Here is a 16,406-nt window from a genome sequence, read left to right as displayed (position 1 = left end):
CACACACACACATATGATAGGCTTTTTGTCAGTCTCTCTCTACCAAATCCACTCACAAGGCTTTGGTTGGCCTGATACTATAGTAGAAGACACTTGCCCAAGGTTCTACTATTGTTGCAACCTATGAGTGGTGACATTATTCTCAGCTCTCCCGTCAACAAACCATCCAGTTGGTTTGCACCTTTGAAGTCTTGTAGAATAAGAGATTGCTTAGTTGAAAATAGATAAGGGTTAATGACAGGAAGGGCATCTAGCTATAAAATAATGCCTGAATAATATATTCATCTAACCTATGCTAGCATAAAAGAGCAAATGAAATTCTTGTTCATGTGTGGGTATCTGTAGAGATTTTTCTCTGAGAATGTTTGTATAAGTACTTGTGTGTTAAGTAAGTATGCACATAAGCATATGTGTGTCATCATCATCATCATCGTTGTTTAATGTCTGCTTTCCCATGTTCACAGCTGAGTGAAGCAGACTCTAGTCCTCCCACCTCCACCACTACTACCATGATCATCACTGTCACTATTACTTTTGTGCTGCTGTGTCACTGCAAAGACTTTCAGCCGACCAACTCGGCTCCTCCTCATTAAAGACAAACTTCCCTTCATTCAGGTGCTAACATGATGAATACTTCTGCTTATACCTTTTTATCTATATATCTGGGGTTTTTTTTTTTAGGTAACATTTCTTTTCAGCCAAGCATGTCTTCTGACATATACATACATTATATACACATACACAGTTGTGTGTCATGGTGAGGTGACACAATCCAGCAATCACTTCTTCAGAAATTTTACAAAAAACAAAAAACAAACAAAAAAAAAGGACAGAAAAAAACCAGGGCAAAATGTATTGAATGAATTTCATTAACTACAACATGTCTGTGTTTATATTTATATATAAATAGCTTTTATCTTTTACCTTTTACTTGTTTCAGTCATTAGACTGCAGCCATGCTGGGGCACCATCTTAAATTTTTAGTCAAATGTATCAACTCCAGTACTTATTTTTTTTAAAGCCTCGTACTTATTGTATCAGTATCTTTTGCTGAGCTACTAAGTTACAAGGATGTAAAGACACCAGCACTGGTTGTCAAGCAGTGGTGGTGGCAGGGGACAAACAGATTGAAAAACACAGACACCCACTCACACGCATGCACATGCACATGCAAACACACACAACAAGCTTCTTTCAGTTTCCATCTACCAAATCCACTCATAAGGCTTTGGTTTGCCCAAAGTTATAGTGGAAGACACTTGCCCAAAATGCCATACAATGCGGCTGAACCTTGACCCATGGGGTTGGAAAACGAACTTCTTTCCACACCTGTACTTGATATATACATATATGTGTATAATGCATGTTACACGAGATATGATATAGTATATATATTTAACCCTTTCATTACTATATTTTTGTTGAAATGCACTTTTTGTTTCAATAGTAAAATGACTTTGTCGTTATTAAGCTGGTGTTTGGAACACCACATGAAATTGTCATGGAAGGTTTTAGCTTAGATTACTTTAAAACAAAAAGTTTGTATCATAGAATCAGGTGGTTTTAGGTAGGTTGGTATCAAAAGGGTTAATAGTAGTAGTTAGTAGCTTTGTTGTTGTTTAGCCCCAAGTCAGACTGACAGAACAGACTCCTGATGAAAGGTGTTCAAGCTGTGGCCATTTTTTCTGTTTATCTTTCAGGTATAATGTAACTAGATCTACTTTATCATAGATATCTATCCCTCTATCCTAGCCTGCAGGATGTGATTTGATGGATATCTGACTGCTATTTCTTACAGATCAAGCAAATATATATATATATATATATATATATATATATATGTAAACACTTCTTGGTTCAATATTAAATCACTTATTTTTCTACATTATGTGAGTTTTGTCTCTGCTGTGATTAAATCACTCATCTATGAAATAAACAAAATTAGACTAATTAATTAATTAACCCGTGTAATTATTGAAGCTGAACCTCTTACATCTGACTTAGCCATCTTCAAAATAGGCAGACCACATAAGATACCATCATCTGAGATATACTGTGCCTGAGTAAAATGTTTGGATTGTGTGTGTATATATGTGTGTGTGTGTTTGTAATTAATATATTTTGTTCCTCAGTTCGTTCATATCGTTTATTGAAATTTGTCAAATATTAAGAAATTTAAAAACAAACAAAAAAAAAACTTTGTAGGTGTGTTTGTGTTGGGCAGGGAGAGTGTAAATTAAAACTTGCTGATCTTTAAGAAACTCCATAACATGCTAAACATATGATAGACCAAAATACTAGCAAGCTCACTTGATATGTTGCATTGGGTAAACATAGAATTGATTTTCTTCTTGCAAGAGGTTGCATGAACATGACTAATGGTAACTAATCGATGAACTTTATTAACCCTCTCAAAAATGTGAAACTTTAACTGCAATCCTTTTCAAAAACATATAAACTAATTCCCGATTCCCTAAAATTACTGGCCTTGTGCCAAAATTTGAAACAATCATTATTACCATTAATACAATTTATTGTGACATTATTAGCACATCTGTAAGGATGGCGCAGATGGTAATGTACTGAGGAGTGATTAATTTTGTTGATTAATGACAGTATGCAAATCCAACTACTAGTCAGCTTCAACGTTGCATTTTATCCCACCATTGGTCTGCAGGAAATATTTACTAGACTCAGTTCAATATACTACAGCTGCTCCAACACATCATCTGTGTGGGGTGGGGAGGGGAGGTAGAAATTGTATCACGCAATAGAAATTTGTACAATGTCAAGGGGTCATGAATGACCATGGTATACCAAAACCCATGTAAACAGGATGGGCAGAGACAACAGCAACAACAGGGCTTTTTGCTCTGTATATAGGATTTTTTTAATAATGCCTGCAGCTCATCTGCTCATCATCACCACTGCCACTATCATTGTCATCAAATATGCTTTTCCATGCTGGCATGTGTTGGACAGATTAAGATAGTGTTTTACTGCTGGGTGCTCTTCCCATCACCAATCCTTTCTTTCACCTCTCACAACATGCAAGGGTGTGGTGAGCCTACTCTAAATAACTAGGATGCACACCCATTGTCCTCTAAATAAAACAAAAAAAAAAACAATACAGTTCTATATATTTAAGAGATGAGGAATTATGTACATTATTTATATTATTTACAATTGACGGATATTTGTCCTCATCCTGTTTGTTAATACGTTTTGATTGATATACCCTCCAGCCTATCTTGAGGAAATTTCGAACCTGGGTCCTCATCCCTAAGGTATTTGATGATGATGATGATGATGATGATGATGATGTTGATGTTGTTGTTGTTGTTGTTGTTCAGGTCACTACCTGGAATTGAACTCGGATTCTTGGGGTTAGTAGCTTGTGCTCTTAACCACTATGGAGGGTATATCAGCCGAAACATTGTGTCAACAACAAACAAGATGAGGACAAATATCCGTCAATTGTAAATAATGTAAAAAAAAAAACAAGTGTTAAAGTACAAATTTAATTCAAACAAAAACAGGAAAAAATATGAAGCATAGCTTTGTGGTTAAGAAACTTGCTTTGCAACCACATGGTTTCAGGTTCAGTCCCACTGACTGGCATCTTGGGCAAGTGTCTTCAACTATAATCCTTGGCCAACCAATGTCTTGCACATGAATTTGGAGACTGTGTGGAAGCTTGTTGTGTGTGTGTGTTTGAGTTTGTACCCCACCACCACTTAACAACTGGTGTTGGTTTGTTTACATTGCCAAAACTGAGCAGTTCAGCAAAATAACCAATGAAATAAGTGCTAGGCTTAAAATACATTACTGGGATTGACTTTGACTAAACCCTTCATGGTGGTGCTCCAGCATGGCCACACTTAAAAGGTAAAAGATAAATAATTGTCCTGACAGAACATTATAACATCTGAAGAAATAACTGAACACAAGTCGATAAACTGATATTTATTTCTGGAAGGGCACACACATTTTTGTTGAAGAGTATAATTACAGCTCATGCAGTTGAGAAGCTTTCTAATAACACCATCTATGACCCACACACATATAATATCACTGTGCCATTGATAAAATTTAAAACGTAGACTGTCACCCCCCACCTGTCACCGACCCCACTTGCTACTCCACCACCACCACCACATTAGTTAATTTATGATCAAAATTTTACAAGTGCTACGAGAAAGATTGGGTTCAATGATAATAAGTTATGTTATAATTGTTTTCTTCCTGTTTCTATTAAAAGCTTGTAATTGTCCTGTTACTAAAGGTTAATAATGTTGATGATGATGATGATATTTTTTTAATTTTTTTTATTCAGTAGTTTATTCATAACAATAAATAAATAAATAAATAGAAATATTCGATGTTAATGAAATTAGAAATATTCAATTTCTAAATATCTCTTGCACGGTTCCTTGGTCTGTCTTCCTGAGAAGTAACCCTCTCTCTGTCTTCGCCCCACCCCAAGTTTTTTATCCCCTTACTTTCTTTTCCACTCCTCCCTCTACCTCTTTCTATCATCTCTGTCCTCTCTCTTTCTGCCTAGCTTCCATCCTCTTCCTTTCTCTCCCACCAACTCCCTCTCTATTTTCTCTTTCTCTCTCACTCTACATTCTCTCTCTACACACACAATTTCCATCTGCTTGCTCTCTCTCTGTCTTTTTTTTCTTTTTCTCTTTCTCTCTCTCTTTCTCCCTTTACAATTTATTTCATGGACTGAATGAATCATACAAGATCTTTCGCATTAAACTCTGTCTCTTCGTCTCTTCTCACTCTCTCTCTGTCCACTTATATCAGTCTCTCTCTGTCCATCTACTAACCAGTGCTGCCACCTTCACTTACCAACTCCATTGAGAAATCACTTTCACTCCCTCCGTTCTCTCCCCTCCTCCCTCCTCTACTCTCACCTCTTCACTATTTTCGTTTTCATAAATAACTCCCTCCTGCTATAACTCCTCCTCCTCCTTCCTGTTATGTATTAAGTGTCCTAGCAATGAAAGAAGGCTGTAATAATATGTAATTAACCCTCTCTCTTCCTCCACTTCCACATATTATTAGGATCAAAAGATCAAATATTTGTCGAACAGAAAACTTCCTGCTGTTTCCTTGATAGTGGCTTAGATTGCACATGGTGAATCTATCTGCCCTCTACTCAACACTCAGGACTCAATCAGCCACAGAACTCTAGCTACCTTCCACTCAACTTACAAGAAACTGGCTGCCCTCCACTGAACATTGTCTTGATATGGCATGCTAATTGCAAACATTGTTCACCTTCATACAAGCGATGTTTGTTGCACTCACTCTTCAGTGAAAATATATCCAGATTAGGGAAAATATTACCTTACTTTGAAACATGAGGGTTGGCAGCAGAAAGAGCATCCAGCCATAGAAAGTCTGTCTCAACAATCTTGTTTGACCCATGCAAATATGGAAATGAAGACATTACAACAATTATGATGATGATACTGTTTTATTTGGACCAGTGCCTTTATTTTGGTTGGCTGCTTATACTGGAATATAGTCAGTGAAATAATGTGCTGGTGTACGTTGAGCAACATGGTTATAGTATAATATAGTAAAACAACAGGGTAACATCATTAGTAGGAGAGGTTATGAAGGTAAAGGAGGAGGGTGAAATACTGGAACTGAAGAGATTAAGTTAAAAGAAGTTAACAAGACATGAAAAGGTGAAATATTCTTTTGTTTTTTAGAAAGGTAAAGTTGAATACAGAGGAAACGCTGCTAAGCATTTTGCCTGGCATGTTCATAATTCTGGCAGCTCACCACCTTAATAATAATAATAATAATAATTTTTTATAAACTTAAGCACAAGAAATTTTGTGGAGAGGGTTCCTTGTTTATATTGACCCTAGTACTTGACTGGTACTTTATTTTATTAACCTTGGATGAGTGAAAGGGAGAGTTGACCATGGCAGGGTTTAAGCACAGATTGTAAAGGGCCCTAATGTAATACTACAAAACTGACAACTGCCTTTTGTGTTGAACATTGTCACCACCTATAATGACATTATTGACAAGCGGGACATTTCTCTGCCCTGAAAAAAAAAAACTTGTTGCTATGGACATGCAATCTTCCCTATTCCTCTCACTAAGCATATGGGGAACCCAAACACCCAGCTTGCTGACTTTTCCTATCTTTTCCAAGTGGCCACAGATAGTGGATTGGGATGTGTTGAGGTCAACTGCTAACTCCCAAATACTTTTACGAGGATTGAATTTCACTAATTCTCTTAAAGCCTCTTGATTGTAGTCCAATGAGCATCTTGGTTTGAGTTGATTTCTCAGTGACAAATCTCTGGAACGAAGCTTTGAAAACCAATTTCGCACTTGCTGATCAGTAACGACACCATGACTGTAAACACTGTATATTTTCTTAGCTGTTTCTGTGGCATTTTTTCCATTCTTAATCTCTCACATCACATGTCAAATATGCACTTTCAGTTCATCCATTTTAGGGGAGTGAAATTTGATATTAAAATAGGATGTGCACGCTTTCACTGCTTAAATATGAATGACAGGTGAATCTCTTTGAAATGGTAGTTTCCATTTCAATTTTAAACAGCTGAAGTTCGAAATGCATTGTTACAATTTACTTCCAAAAAACAGAAATTATTTTACTCGACCTCGTGTCTGTGTGTATATATATATATATATATATATATATATATACACACACACACACATCCACACACTTTTTTTCGTAACACATAACTATTTCAAGTTGAAGTTGTTCCACTTCATATGATTTACTTTCTAAACTATTCATTACAAGCTGTCATTACTGCTAGAGTTGTTCTGTTTATTTATTTATTTATTTATTCTTTGAAAGTTCATTGTTTTCTTTGTCTCAAATATTCAACTTAGGTTCATAAATTTCAATGATCAATTTTCTCCTTTTTCTCATTGATAAATCTAATCAGTATATATAATACGCTGTGTTATCTATATATTTGATATGTTATATGTATTTTTAAACACACTTATTCCACTATTACCTATTGTATTCACCTTACTAAGAGGTATCAGGTATTCAGTTTCAGCTTATTGACTTATTACACTGCACACATGTATTTCCAAAATACAAATAATTTGAAATTACAGATTGAAAGTACAGAAGGCTAAGGTGTGTTGGTGCTTCCTCATACCTATACAGGAAATATAGTCCTTCAGGAACTTTTGCAGTAAATGTGAATTAAAATAATGCTTCAATGCATTTGTAGCTTTTGCGTGGGAGTGTGTTGAATGTGTTACAAATGCACAGATTTTGCATAAACTAAATATGTTGTCCTTTGAAAACCTTTAGAAAATGTACGTAACCTGTTTGTAAGATCATGTACCCATGTGTAAATATGCATATATTTTGGGAAGTTTTTCAATACGAAAACATGTACATTTGTGAAATTAGGTAGAGCATTTACTGTAGAAAATAATGTAGAATAATTAGTGAGTCATTGACTAAAACATATTGTACAATATTAAAAATAATCAAACCTGTATAATATTTGGTGAATGAGAAATATAATTTTCTTATTTTCCTATTATCTTGATATTTTTATTTACATCCTCATACTCTCATTAACAACTTTCATCATGTACATTTTTCAGTAATACATCCAATTGGAAATATCAAATATTCATGCATGCAAAGTTTAGTAAAGCACCTGCCATCATTATTGATGGTTTGGGTACTCTAGTGATAATGATGATAAGATGATGATGATAATGATAAAAATAATAATGTATATTTCAGATCCAGACCAGAATGGAGAATCCCTTCAAGACTCAAGCTCTGGGGTTGTATCTACGACAACGTCTACATTTAAGGGATCCTATTCTTCATCAGAGTCATTATTGGACAGTAGACATTCTGGGTGGTCGTCTCCGACGGCAACACCAACCATGCATAGTAAATCTTATGTCAGGCAAAACAAAAATCAGACTCGTATGCACAATCTGACAAATCCTCATAATAATAATAATAATAATAATAATAATAATAATCACAATAATGTGAACAACACTTCTTCTTTGGGAAGTTTCCCTAATGTGGACATCATCAATGCCAAACTAAACAGAATTCACCTTGAAAAACCCCCTAAACTCATGCTTGGTATGAAAAAAAGCAAATCCCAATCCCGTAACTCCCCTTTTCAATATCTTAGCGATGACATCATTGTGAAAATTTTTTCAAACCTGACAACAAACCAGTTGTGCAAGTGCTCACGTGTTTGCAAGCTGTGGTACCGTCTGAGCTGGGACCCAACCCTCTGGACAAGCATTGTGTTAAACAGCATAACGCTGGATGTGGACAAAGCACTACGGTGTCTTACCAAACAACTCAGCTATAATACACCATCAGTTTGTGTGATTATTGAAAGAATCAATGTCAATAACTGTGAAAAACTAACTGACAAAGGACTGCACACCATTTCCAAACGCTGTCCAGAACTTCGGAAGCTGGAAGTCCACAATTGCAGTAATATAACTAATTCTGCCCTTTTTGACCTTATATCGAACTGTGTTAACTTGGAGTATCTAAATGTCTCAGGTAGGTGTACAGTCTTCTTTTTTCACTTTTATTGAGGTTATTTTTTTTAATTTTTACATTATTCTGAAGAGGGGTTTTACAGTGAAAATTGGTTGAAACTTTGGACTAAGTGTCTGGTGGTATTTAGTTATGTGCTGGTACATTCCCAGTTCAAATTTCACTGATGTCAGTTTTTGTGTTTGATCATTGATATTACTAAAGTACCACTTATGTCCTGGGGCTGATTGAATTGATTGCACTCTCTAAATTGACTTCAGATTTATTAGCAACATAAGGACTATTTAGTGAGGAGGAAGAGGGTTAGGGGCCATAAACTGTGCAGGGCTTTCCAGAAACTGGAAACTGTTCTGGCTGAAGCCCTGTTGTGTACAGAAAACATGGGCAAAACAAGAGTTTCAGGGGAGAGAGATTGTAGTTGTAGCAGGAGAAAGTAAGATGAATTAGTATTTAATGTAGAGTTTGAAGGATCAACTATTTTAGTGGATTACAAGATGAGGAAGGACTAATACATAATGGTGTGGTTGAGTGGAAATAGAAATGTAGTATGTTAGTTTAGAGCAGGGGTGTCAAGCAAAGGTAAACATTCAGCCTATGGCAATGTTTGGTTCAGTCCCGAAGTTTATTTTTTAATTTTAAAATATTTTATAAAATATGCCATTCTATAAAAAATGTCAGCATATGTTCAAAGTCAGAGCCTGACTATAGTCGTGACTAACACTGGTTCTGATTAATCAAATCGGTGCACCTGAGAGAATCTTTTCAACCAATAAAAAAGAAGCTTATGAATCCATATGCTAAAAGATGTTACCTATTCCCCGCCACCTTCACTTTGCCTATACTTGCTGAACCAAGCAAAGTATTTTTTCAAATTCATGCACATGTTTATCCAAATGGATTCTTACGATATGAAAGATACCGAGAGGTTTTACAGCTGAAACAATGCAAGCTTTCTCTCAAGTATTGGTCTTCTCAAGAACTGTATGCAATCATTTGGACATCTGTTTCCATTCATACTCTAAAGACTCTTACTCAATAAGACTGGATGGGATTTTTTCTGTACATCTCTGCACACAAACTTTGCTAACACTTTGTATTCTTTTTCTCTTAATAAAGTTATTATAATGTATATTGAGCCTGTTATCCATTATTTTGGTCTACATTGTGAATAGAAATTTTAAGAATAATTATCTCAGCCTGTGATGTTAACTTCTACTTCAATCTGGCTCACAAAGCCATATGAGTTTGACACTTCAGGTTTAGAAATGCAGAAGCTGTTCCAGTTCTTGTAGAAGATTGAGAGAGGACACTGCATGTTGTTGAGTTAGAGGTTGTTACCTGTTTAAGATAGAAAGGGGTAGTGTGTATCATTACACTTTCAGGTATTTCAGCTGTACACCAATGTGTGGAGCACGCTCATGTTTTGTTGAGGATCAGCTAAATTATCAGTATGAGCCAAATCATTGGTCAGATGATCAAATATTTCCATCACATCATAAATTAATTGACTGTGATGACACTGCATGGATGACATTTAATATCTGAGCTCCTAGGTTCATATTCTGATGCTGACATTTTGTACTCATCAACAAGGGAGTCCACTTCATTCACCCTAGTTCCAATCGACTATATCAATGGGTTAAGGATATCCTCCACTAAATCACATCTAAGTTGTCAAAAATCAAAACAAGGAGACACTTCAGTGTGTATGTATTTCATTGATATTACCAAGATAGGATATTAGTCTATTGTTGGTAACTCCTCATCACCTTAAAGAACGTAAGACTGAATCACTACCACCCTGAGTTGACATAAATAGACACAAAGCATCCACACACAGCAAAACATCTGTAACTGGCATTTCATTGTTTACAATGGAAAGGGTCCTCCATTGATCCAATCAACAGAACAGCCTGCTCATGAAATTAACATGCAAGTGGCTGAGCATTCCACAGACACACGTACCCTTAACAGTTTTTATAGAGAATGTGACAAGACTGGCCTTTTGAAATATGGGTGCTACTCATTTTCGGCAGCTGTAGAGGCTATTTGTATAGCATTCTAAATATATATATATATATATATATATATATATATATATATATATATATATATATATATATATACACCTTTGAAAAGTATACTGTGGGTTTTGTCTGAAAAAAAATCTCTTCATGGACATCTTGTTGAAAATAGTATATATATTGGATCATGGTAAACATCATTGCAACAGTGACTCACAAGAACAATTATGTTTTCTCCTACTTGGAGTTTGCCAATGCCATGCACCTACTTGACATTGTCTTAGATGAAATTCATGCTTGAGTATATAGGAAACTGTGAATAATACATCCACTGGTAATGTGGAAAGCTTGCCAGGCTATAAAAAAATGTGAATGCAATTGAAACAGCATTAAATTACAGTTGCCATCTGTGTATCATACTAAATGTATTTACAAACTGGAAAGACATGATACTGTGGGTTTTGCCTCAGAGAAAATCTCTTCATAGATATGTTGTGTTAAAATTGTATTCACAGACTAGTCCATTTTTTAATTCACTTGGCTATTTCTACTTATACCATGGCCAACTCTATATATGAGTGTTATGTCAAGTACCGCTTTGCATATTTGTACTAAGTCTACATATGTATGTGTGTGAGAGGCGTGTGTGTATGTCTGCGGAGACATTTTTTTTAGTATGCCCCCTTCTACTCCACCACCATCTAGATACAATAAACCTTCATAAACCATCTATATATAGAGAGCCTTCAATTCACTTCTTTCTATTTTCCTATGTGTGCAAGTATGATTGTGTGTATATAATGCATGTGTTTAATGTGCTTTGTGTGTGTGTGTTTACATGTGTATGTTTAGTGTATTTTTGTATTGTGTGCATATGTTTATGTGTCTGTTTAGAGTGTATGAATTTAGTATTGTGTGTGCGTTGTGTTTCACATTCTCCCCCCCCCCCCCACTACTTGTTCATCCACTTGAGATTTAAAGACAGAAATGACTGAAGTGGACAGTGTGGGGATAGTGGTGGTGGTAGGGGGCAGTGAGTGAGCCTCTTCAAACCACTCTTTAGTTGCTGGCTACCTGCCTTCCTGCTGGAATGTCTGTCCCCTTATTAGGTTATGTTATGTAGGTGTTGTTGGTAGTATGGGATTTTGATTTTGTAGTGGTAGTAGTGGTGGTTATTGTCATTGAGAATAATGTGATGATATTGTTGATATGAGATTCTAATGTTGTTGCAGTGGTGGTGGTGTTACTCTAGTGGTGATCGTGGCACTAATATGACATTCTAGTGTTGTAGTGGTATTGTGGTGGAGGTGGTGGTGTAGTGAATATTGTAGTGCAGTATTTTTGTAACAAAGGTGTTGGCATCAGTTACAACTGATCCAACAAGCTTTACAATCAAGGACATTCCTACTGTGATCAGCCTATCATCTTCCTTCCCCCCCCCCAGACTATCCAGGGCTACATTCCCTGTGTCCTCCAATTAAGATAGCCAAGTGTAGTGTGAGGGAGATTTGGCTGCTATCTCTAACAGGTTGAGCAACCACTAAGAAACTCTCATTTTAGCTCATTAAATACCAATTAGTGATTGTTGTTTAGCTCTAGGTTAGTCCTTATCAGGAAGACTTATGATCATGGGCATTCCAGTTTTGACCATCCAGGTCCAATGATTTCATTCTTGCTTTAAGACAACAGGGCATGATTTGAGGGAAATTTGGTTGTTATTTCTGTGTGATTCTTGAATAGTATCACCTAGGTCCAAATTCTGCCAAGGTCAACTTTGCCTTTCATTCAATAAAATAAGTACGAGTTGAGTACTAGGTTCAATGTAATCGACTTAGCTCCACCCACAAAGTTGCTGACCTTGTGTCAAAATTTGAAACCAACAATAACTCATGGGTAATAGAATCTGGAGTGTTAGTTGGAGGCAGTTGAACTCTACTGTTCTCTAGTGTAGGACAGCAGCTGCAGCACTATGACTCCAGATTGTTTGTCAATCAGTTTGTATGTTTGTATAGTCTGGGAATTCACTTGTAAACACGAGTGATTGATAGTGGTTGTTTAGCCCCAGGTCAGCCTTGATCAGGCAAACTGAAAATGAAAAGTATCTCTATGACCTTCTTGTTTCTTTGTATGTAAGGAACCATATTGTCCTTTTTCTTTAAGACAGTAAGGTGGGATTTGGGACAGCAGGTCGAGCAACCAACTACCTAGAGCGGTGGTTCCCAAATATGTCACAAAATGTGTCTTTGGGTGGTGCAAAATGTGGCCAAGAGTGGCACAGGATGTGGCTGAGGCTGGCACAGGATGTGGCCAAGGGTTGCACAGAATGTAGCCCATTGTGCCACAAGATATGGTCCTGTGTGCCATAAGATATGACCTTGTATGCAATAAGATATGGCCCTGTATGCTACAAGTCGTAAAATTGGGTTGTGCAAGATATAGCCAAGGGCGTCACAAGATCTGGTGAGAGTGGTGCAAAGAGTGCCTAAATGCAGCACATAATGTACTACAAAAATAAAATTATTTTTAAAAAATGTGAAAAATAAACCCAAATTCTATACTTCATTTATTAAATAATCATTTAACAATTTTCTATTGTGTAAATTATATATAAAATGATGCAGACAAGGATATGTAGTCTCCTAACCATGAGATCTCAAGTTCAGTCCCACCTTGAGTGTCTTCTACTATAGCCCTGGGCTGAAATTGAAACTGAAAGATAAATTTCTATTCAGTATATCCATCCTTTTGCTTAAAAAAGTTTGTGGTCGTAAATTTGTGGTAGTGGTGGGGAGTATAGAAATATTGCCTGTCCAATAATATTTTTTTCTAATACAGGCACAAGGCCTGGAATAATTTTGTAGGGGAGGGGCTAGTCAATTTAATTCACACACAAACCTATTCCTCAGTACTCAACTGCTACTTATTTTATCAATCCTGAAAGGATGAAAGGTCAAGTTGACTTTGGCAGAATTTGAACTCGGAATGGAAAGAGCAAGTGCTACTAAAGATTTTATCTGACATGTTTGCAATTCTGCTGGCTCACCACCTTAATAATAATAATAATAATAATAATAATAATAATATTGTTTTCAAATTTTAGCTTAATGCCAGCAATTTGGGTGGGGGATAGCCAATTACATTGACTCCTGTACTCAACTGCTACTTATTTTGTCAGCCAAAGCAGAATGAAAGGCAAAGCTGGCCTCAACAGAATTTAAACTCAGAATGTAAAAAGCCAAAGAAATACCACTAAGCAATAACAATGCAATAACAATTTTACTGGCTTGCCACCTTAATAATTCTTTCTGCTACAGGCCTGAAATTTTGTGGGGAGGGGCCAGTTGATTACATTAACTCCAGCATTCAGATGGTTCTTAATTAGATGACCCTGAAAGAATGAAAGGGTAAGTTGAAGTCAGGACATAAAGAGCTGGAAGAAATGCTAATGATTTTTGCCAGCTCATCTCCTTAATAATGATAAAGGCAATGATTTACAAGGACCAAAATCCTCATTTATTTGGCAGAGGATTATTTATTGATTACACCATCCCCTAGTATTTTTTCTCTAACTCCAGAATGACAAAAAGCAAAGTCTACATTTGGACTTAGGAGGTAAAGCTACTTAATTTATTACCACTACTTTTGTCTTGTCCTCTACCACCTGTCACTAATGATAATATTAATAATGATATTTTCAATTGTTTTCCAGGCTGTTTGAATATCACGTCCATCAGTTTAGCCAACTCAATCCTTGTACGACCATCAGCCCACTACCTTCAACAAGTTTATCTGTTATATTTAGATATGTCAGATTGTTGTCATCTGGACGACAATGGACTTGAGATTCTCGCCCTTCACTGTTCTCGTCTCCAGTTTCTGTACCTACGTCGATGCTCTCAAATAACAGACAAAGGCTTGCAGCATCTTACTGCTAGTTGTACAGGCCTAAAAGACCTTAGCATCAGCGACTGCCCAAACATCACAGATTTTGGCATCATGGAACTGTCTCGAATGGAACCTGATCTTCGCTACTTGAGTATAGCGAAGTGTGACAAAATCTCAGATGTTGGCATAAAATACATTGCACAGCACAGTCTGAAACTGCGCTACTTGAACTGTCGTGGCTGCGAGGCCATATCTGATGACTCACTTGAGCGTGTCGTCAAACGATGCCACCGTCTTAGGTCTTTGGATGTTGGCAAATGTGATATCACGGACAGAGGTTTATTTATCTTAGCTAAACATGCTCCACATTTGAAACGCTTGAGTGTGAAATCTTGCTTTGCAATCACCGACCGAGGAATTATGTTGTTGGCTGAACATTGCCACCATCTGCAACAATTAAACATTCAAGACTGTCACCTGTCTGTTGATGCTTATCGGACTGTGAAAAAGAATTGTCATTTCTGCATCATCGAACACACCAATCCTGGTTTTTATTAAAGAAGTAAAAATTTTAAAAAAATAAATAAAACACTACAATGCCTATTATTATTTTTTGTATATTTCATATTATTGCTGAATTTTTCTATTTATCAGATAAATACAAATTATCCTGTCTAATTTTATAAGGCATATGATGTTACTCCACCTTAAACAAGAGATGCCAGCTTCAGTTCCTATCATTATGTTTGCCATATGTGTGGTATTAAAAATTTTTTTTTGTCTACCTATCCATAATTGTTTCAGTCAGTCCAGGATTCATTGAGGTAGACTTTTTTACAGCTTGCTCTTCCTGTTGCTAAGCCTCATCTGTTTCCAAGCAATACTTTCCTGACAGATTACAAACAGCATCACTTGGATGACTGTGGCGTTTGTTTACAATTTCTGTAGAACACATGTCAAGACAATAAGACATAGACAGAAGCTCCTGTAGTGCAGTTTTTGCCTCCCAAATTCATTCGCAAGGTTCTAACCAGGCTGGGTTAGATGTATATAATGCTCTGGTGCTCTACAGCTCATTAAAAGCAGTTGAATGTGCATGAATAGTACATAGAATAATGCACAGGAAGTGAACAGTCCTTAAAAGAGAGGGTGCGGACATCAGGTGTACAGTTGGTGAATTTAAAGAAGCATGGAAGTTTTGAAGGATGCAGTTTCCAAACAGCCTACTTATGAGGGTAGTTTATTCCATGCTTCAGCAATTCTGAGCTTGAGAAAATGTTTCTGAATGTTATGGGTGCTGTATTGACTTTTGATTTTGTAAGCATGTCCATGAGTGTTAGACATGGAATTCAAAAAGATACCCAAGCCTATTAGAAAAGATGGGGGATAATTTTGTGATTGTCTTTCAAGTCAGTTGCCAGACAACAGAGCTTTAATGTGTCCATACCTAGGGAAGCAAGATGTTCAGAAAATGGTAGAGGCCCAACGGCAGGTAGTCATCTGGTTGCATGTTTCTGAACAGTTTTCAGGAGATTGGTATGTTGAGTAATACAGGGGTTCCAGACTGATGATGCAAACTCAGTGTGGACATACCATAGCCATATACAGCTTCAAATAGATAGCTGGAGACTGGCTAACAAAAGTCTTACTGAGTGATGCTCTGACACCTTCAGCTTTCTTGACAATTTTAGAAATGTGGCTTGTTCAATGCGAATCACTTGACAATAAAGCCCAGGTCATATTTACTAGCAGACTTAAGATTAGTGTTGTAGGGAGAATATGTAAAAGCTGTGTTTTTCTTCCCAAAATGCATAGTAGTGCACTTGTCCACAGCTAGCTTTGAGTTACCAGTTAGTAATCCATTGCTGCATTGTGTCCAGGTCTGATTGCAAGAAAGATCTATAGTGTAT

At 36.5% G+C, this 16,406-nt stretch overlaps 1 protein-coding gene across 3 annotated transcripts in view; it reads left to right on the top strand.

The window, feature by feature from the left end:
- LOC106883727 (uncharacterized) overlaps positions 1 to 15,105 on the top strand; it is a 39,962-nt gene extending 24,857 nt beyond the window's left edge. For all 3 annotated transcript variants that reach the window (XM_014934839.3, XM_014934840.3, XM_089364541.1), the window contains 2 exons: positions 7,793 to 8,590; positions 14,321 to 15,105. In XM_014934839.3, the coding sequence (XP_014790325.1) occupies positions 7,793 to 8,590; positions 14,321 to 15,054 (1,532 nt within the window). In that variant the 3' untranslated portion in view covers positions 15,055 to 15,105. The remainder of the gene's footprint in view (positions 1 to 7,792; positions 8,591 to 14,320) is intronic.
- Positions 15,106 to 16,406: the final 1,301 nt, after the last annotated feature.

Source organism: Octopus bimaculoides, chromosome 16 (genome assembly GCF_046866305.1).
Source record: "Octopus bimaculoides isolate indiv1 chromosome 16, ASM4686630v1, whole genome shotgun sequence".
Classification (NCBI taxonomy): Eukaryota; Metazoa; Mollusca; class Cephalopoda; order Octopoda; family Octopodidae; genus Octopus; species Octopus bimaculoides.
Note: the sequence above shows the minus strand (reverse complement) of the source record. Positions and strands in the feature narration are given on the sequence as shown.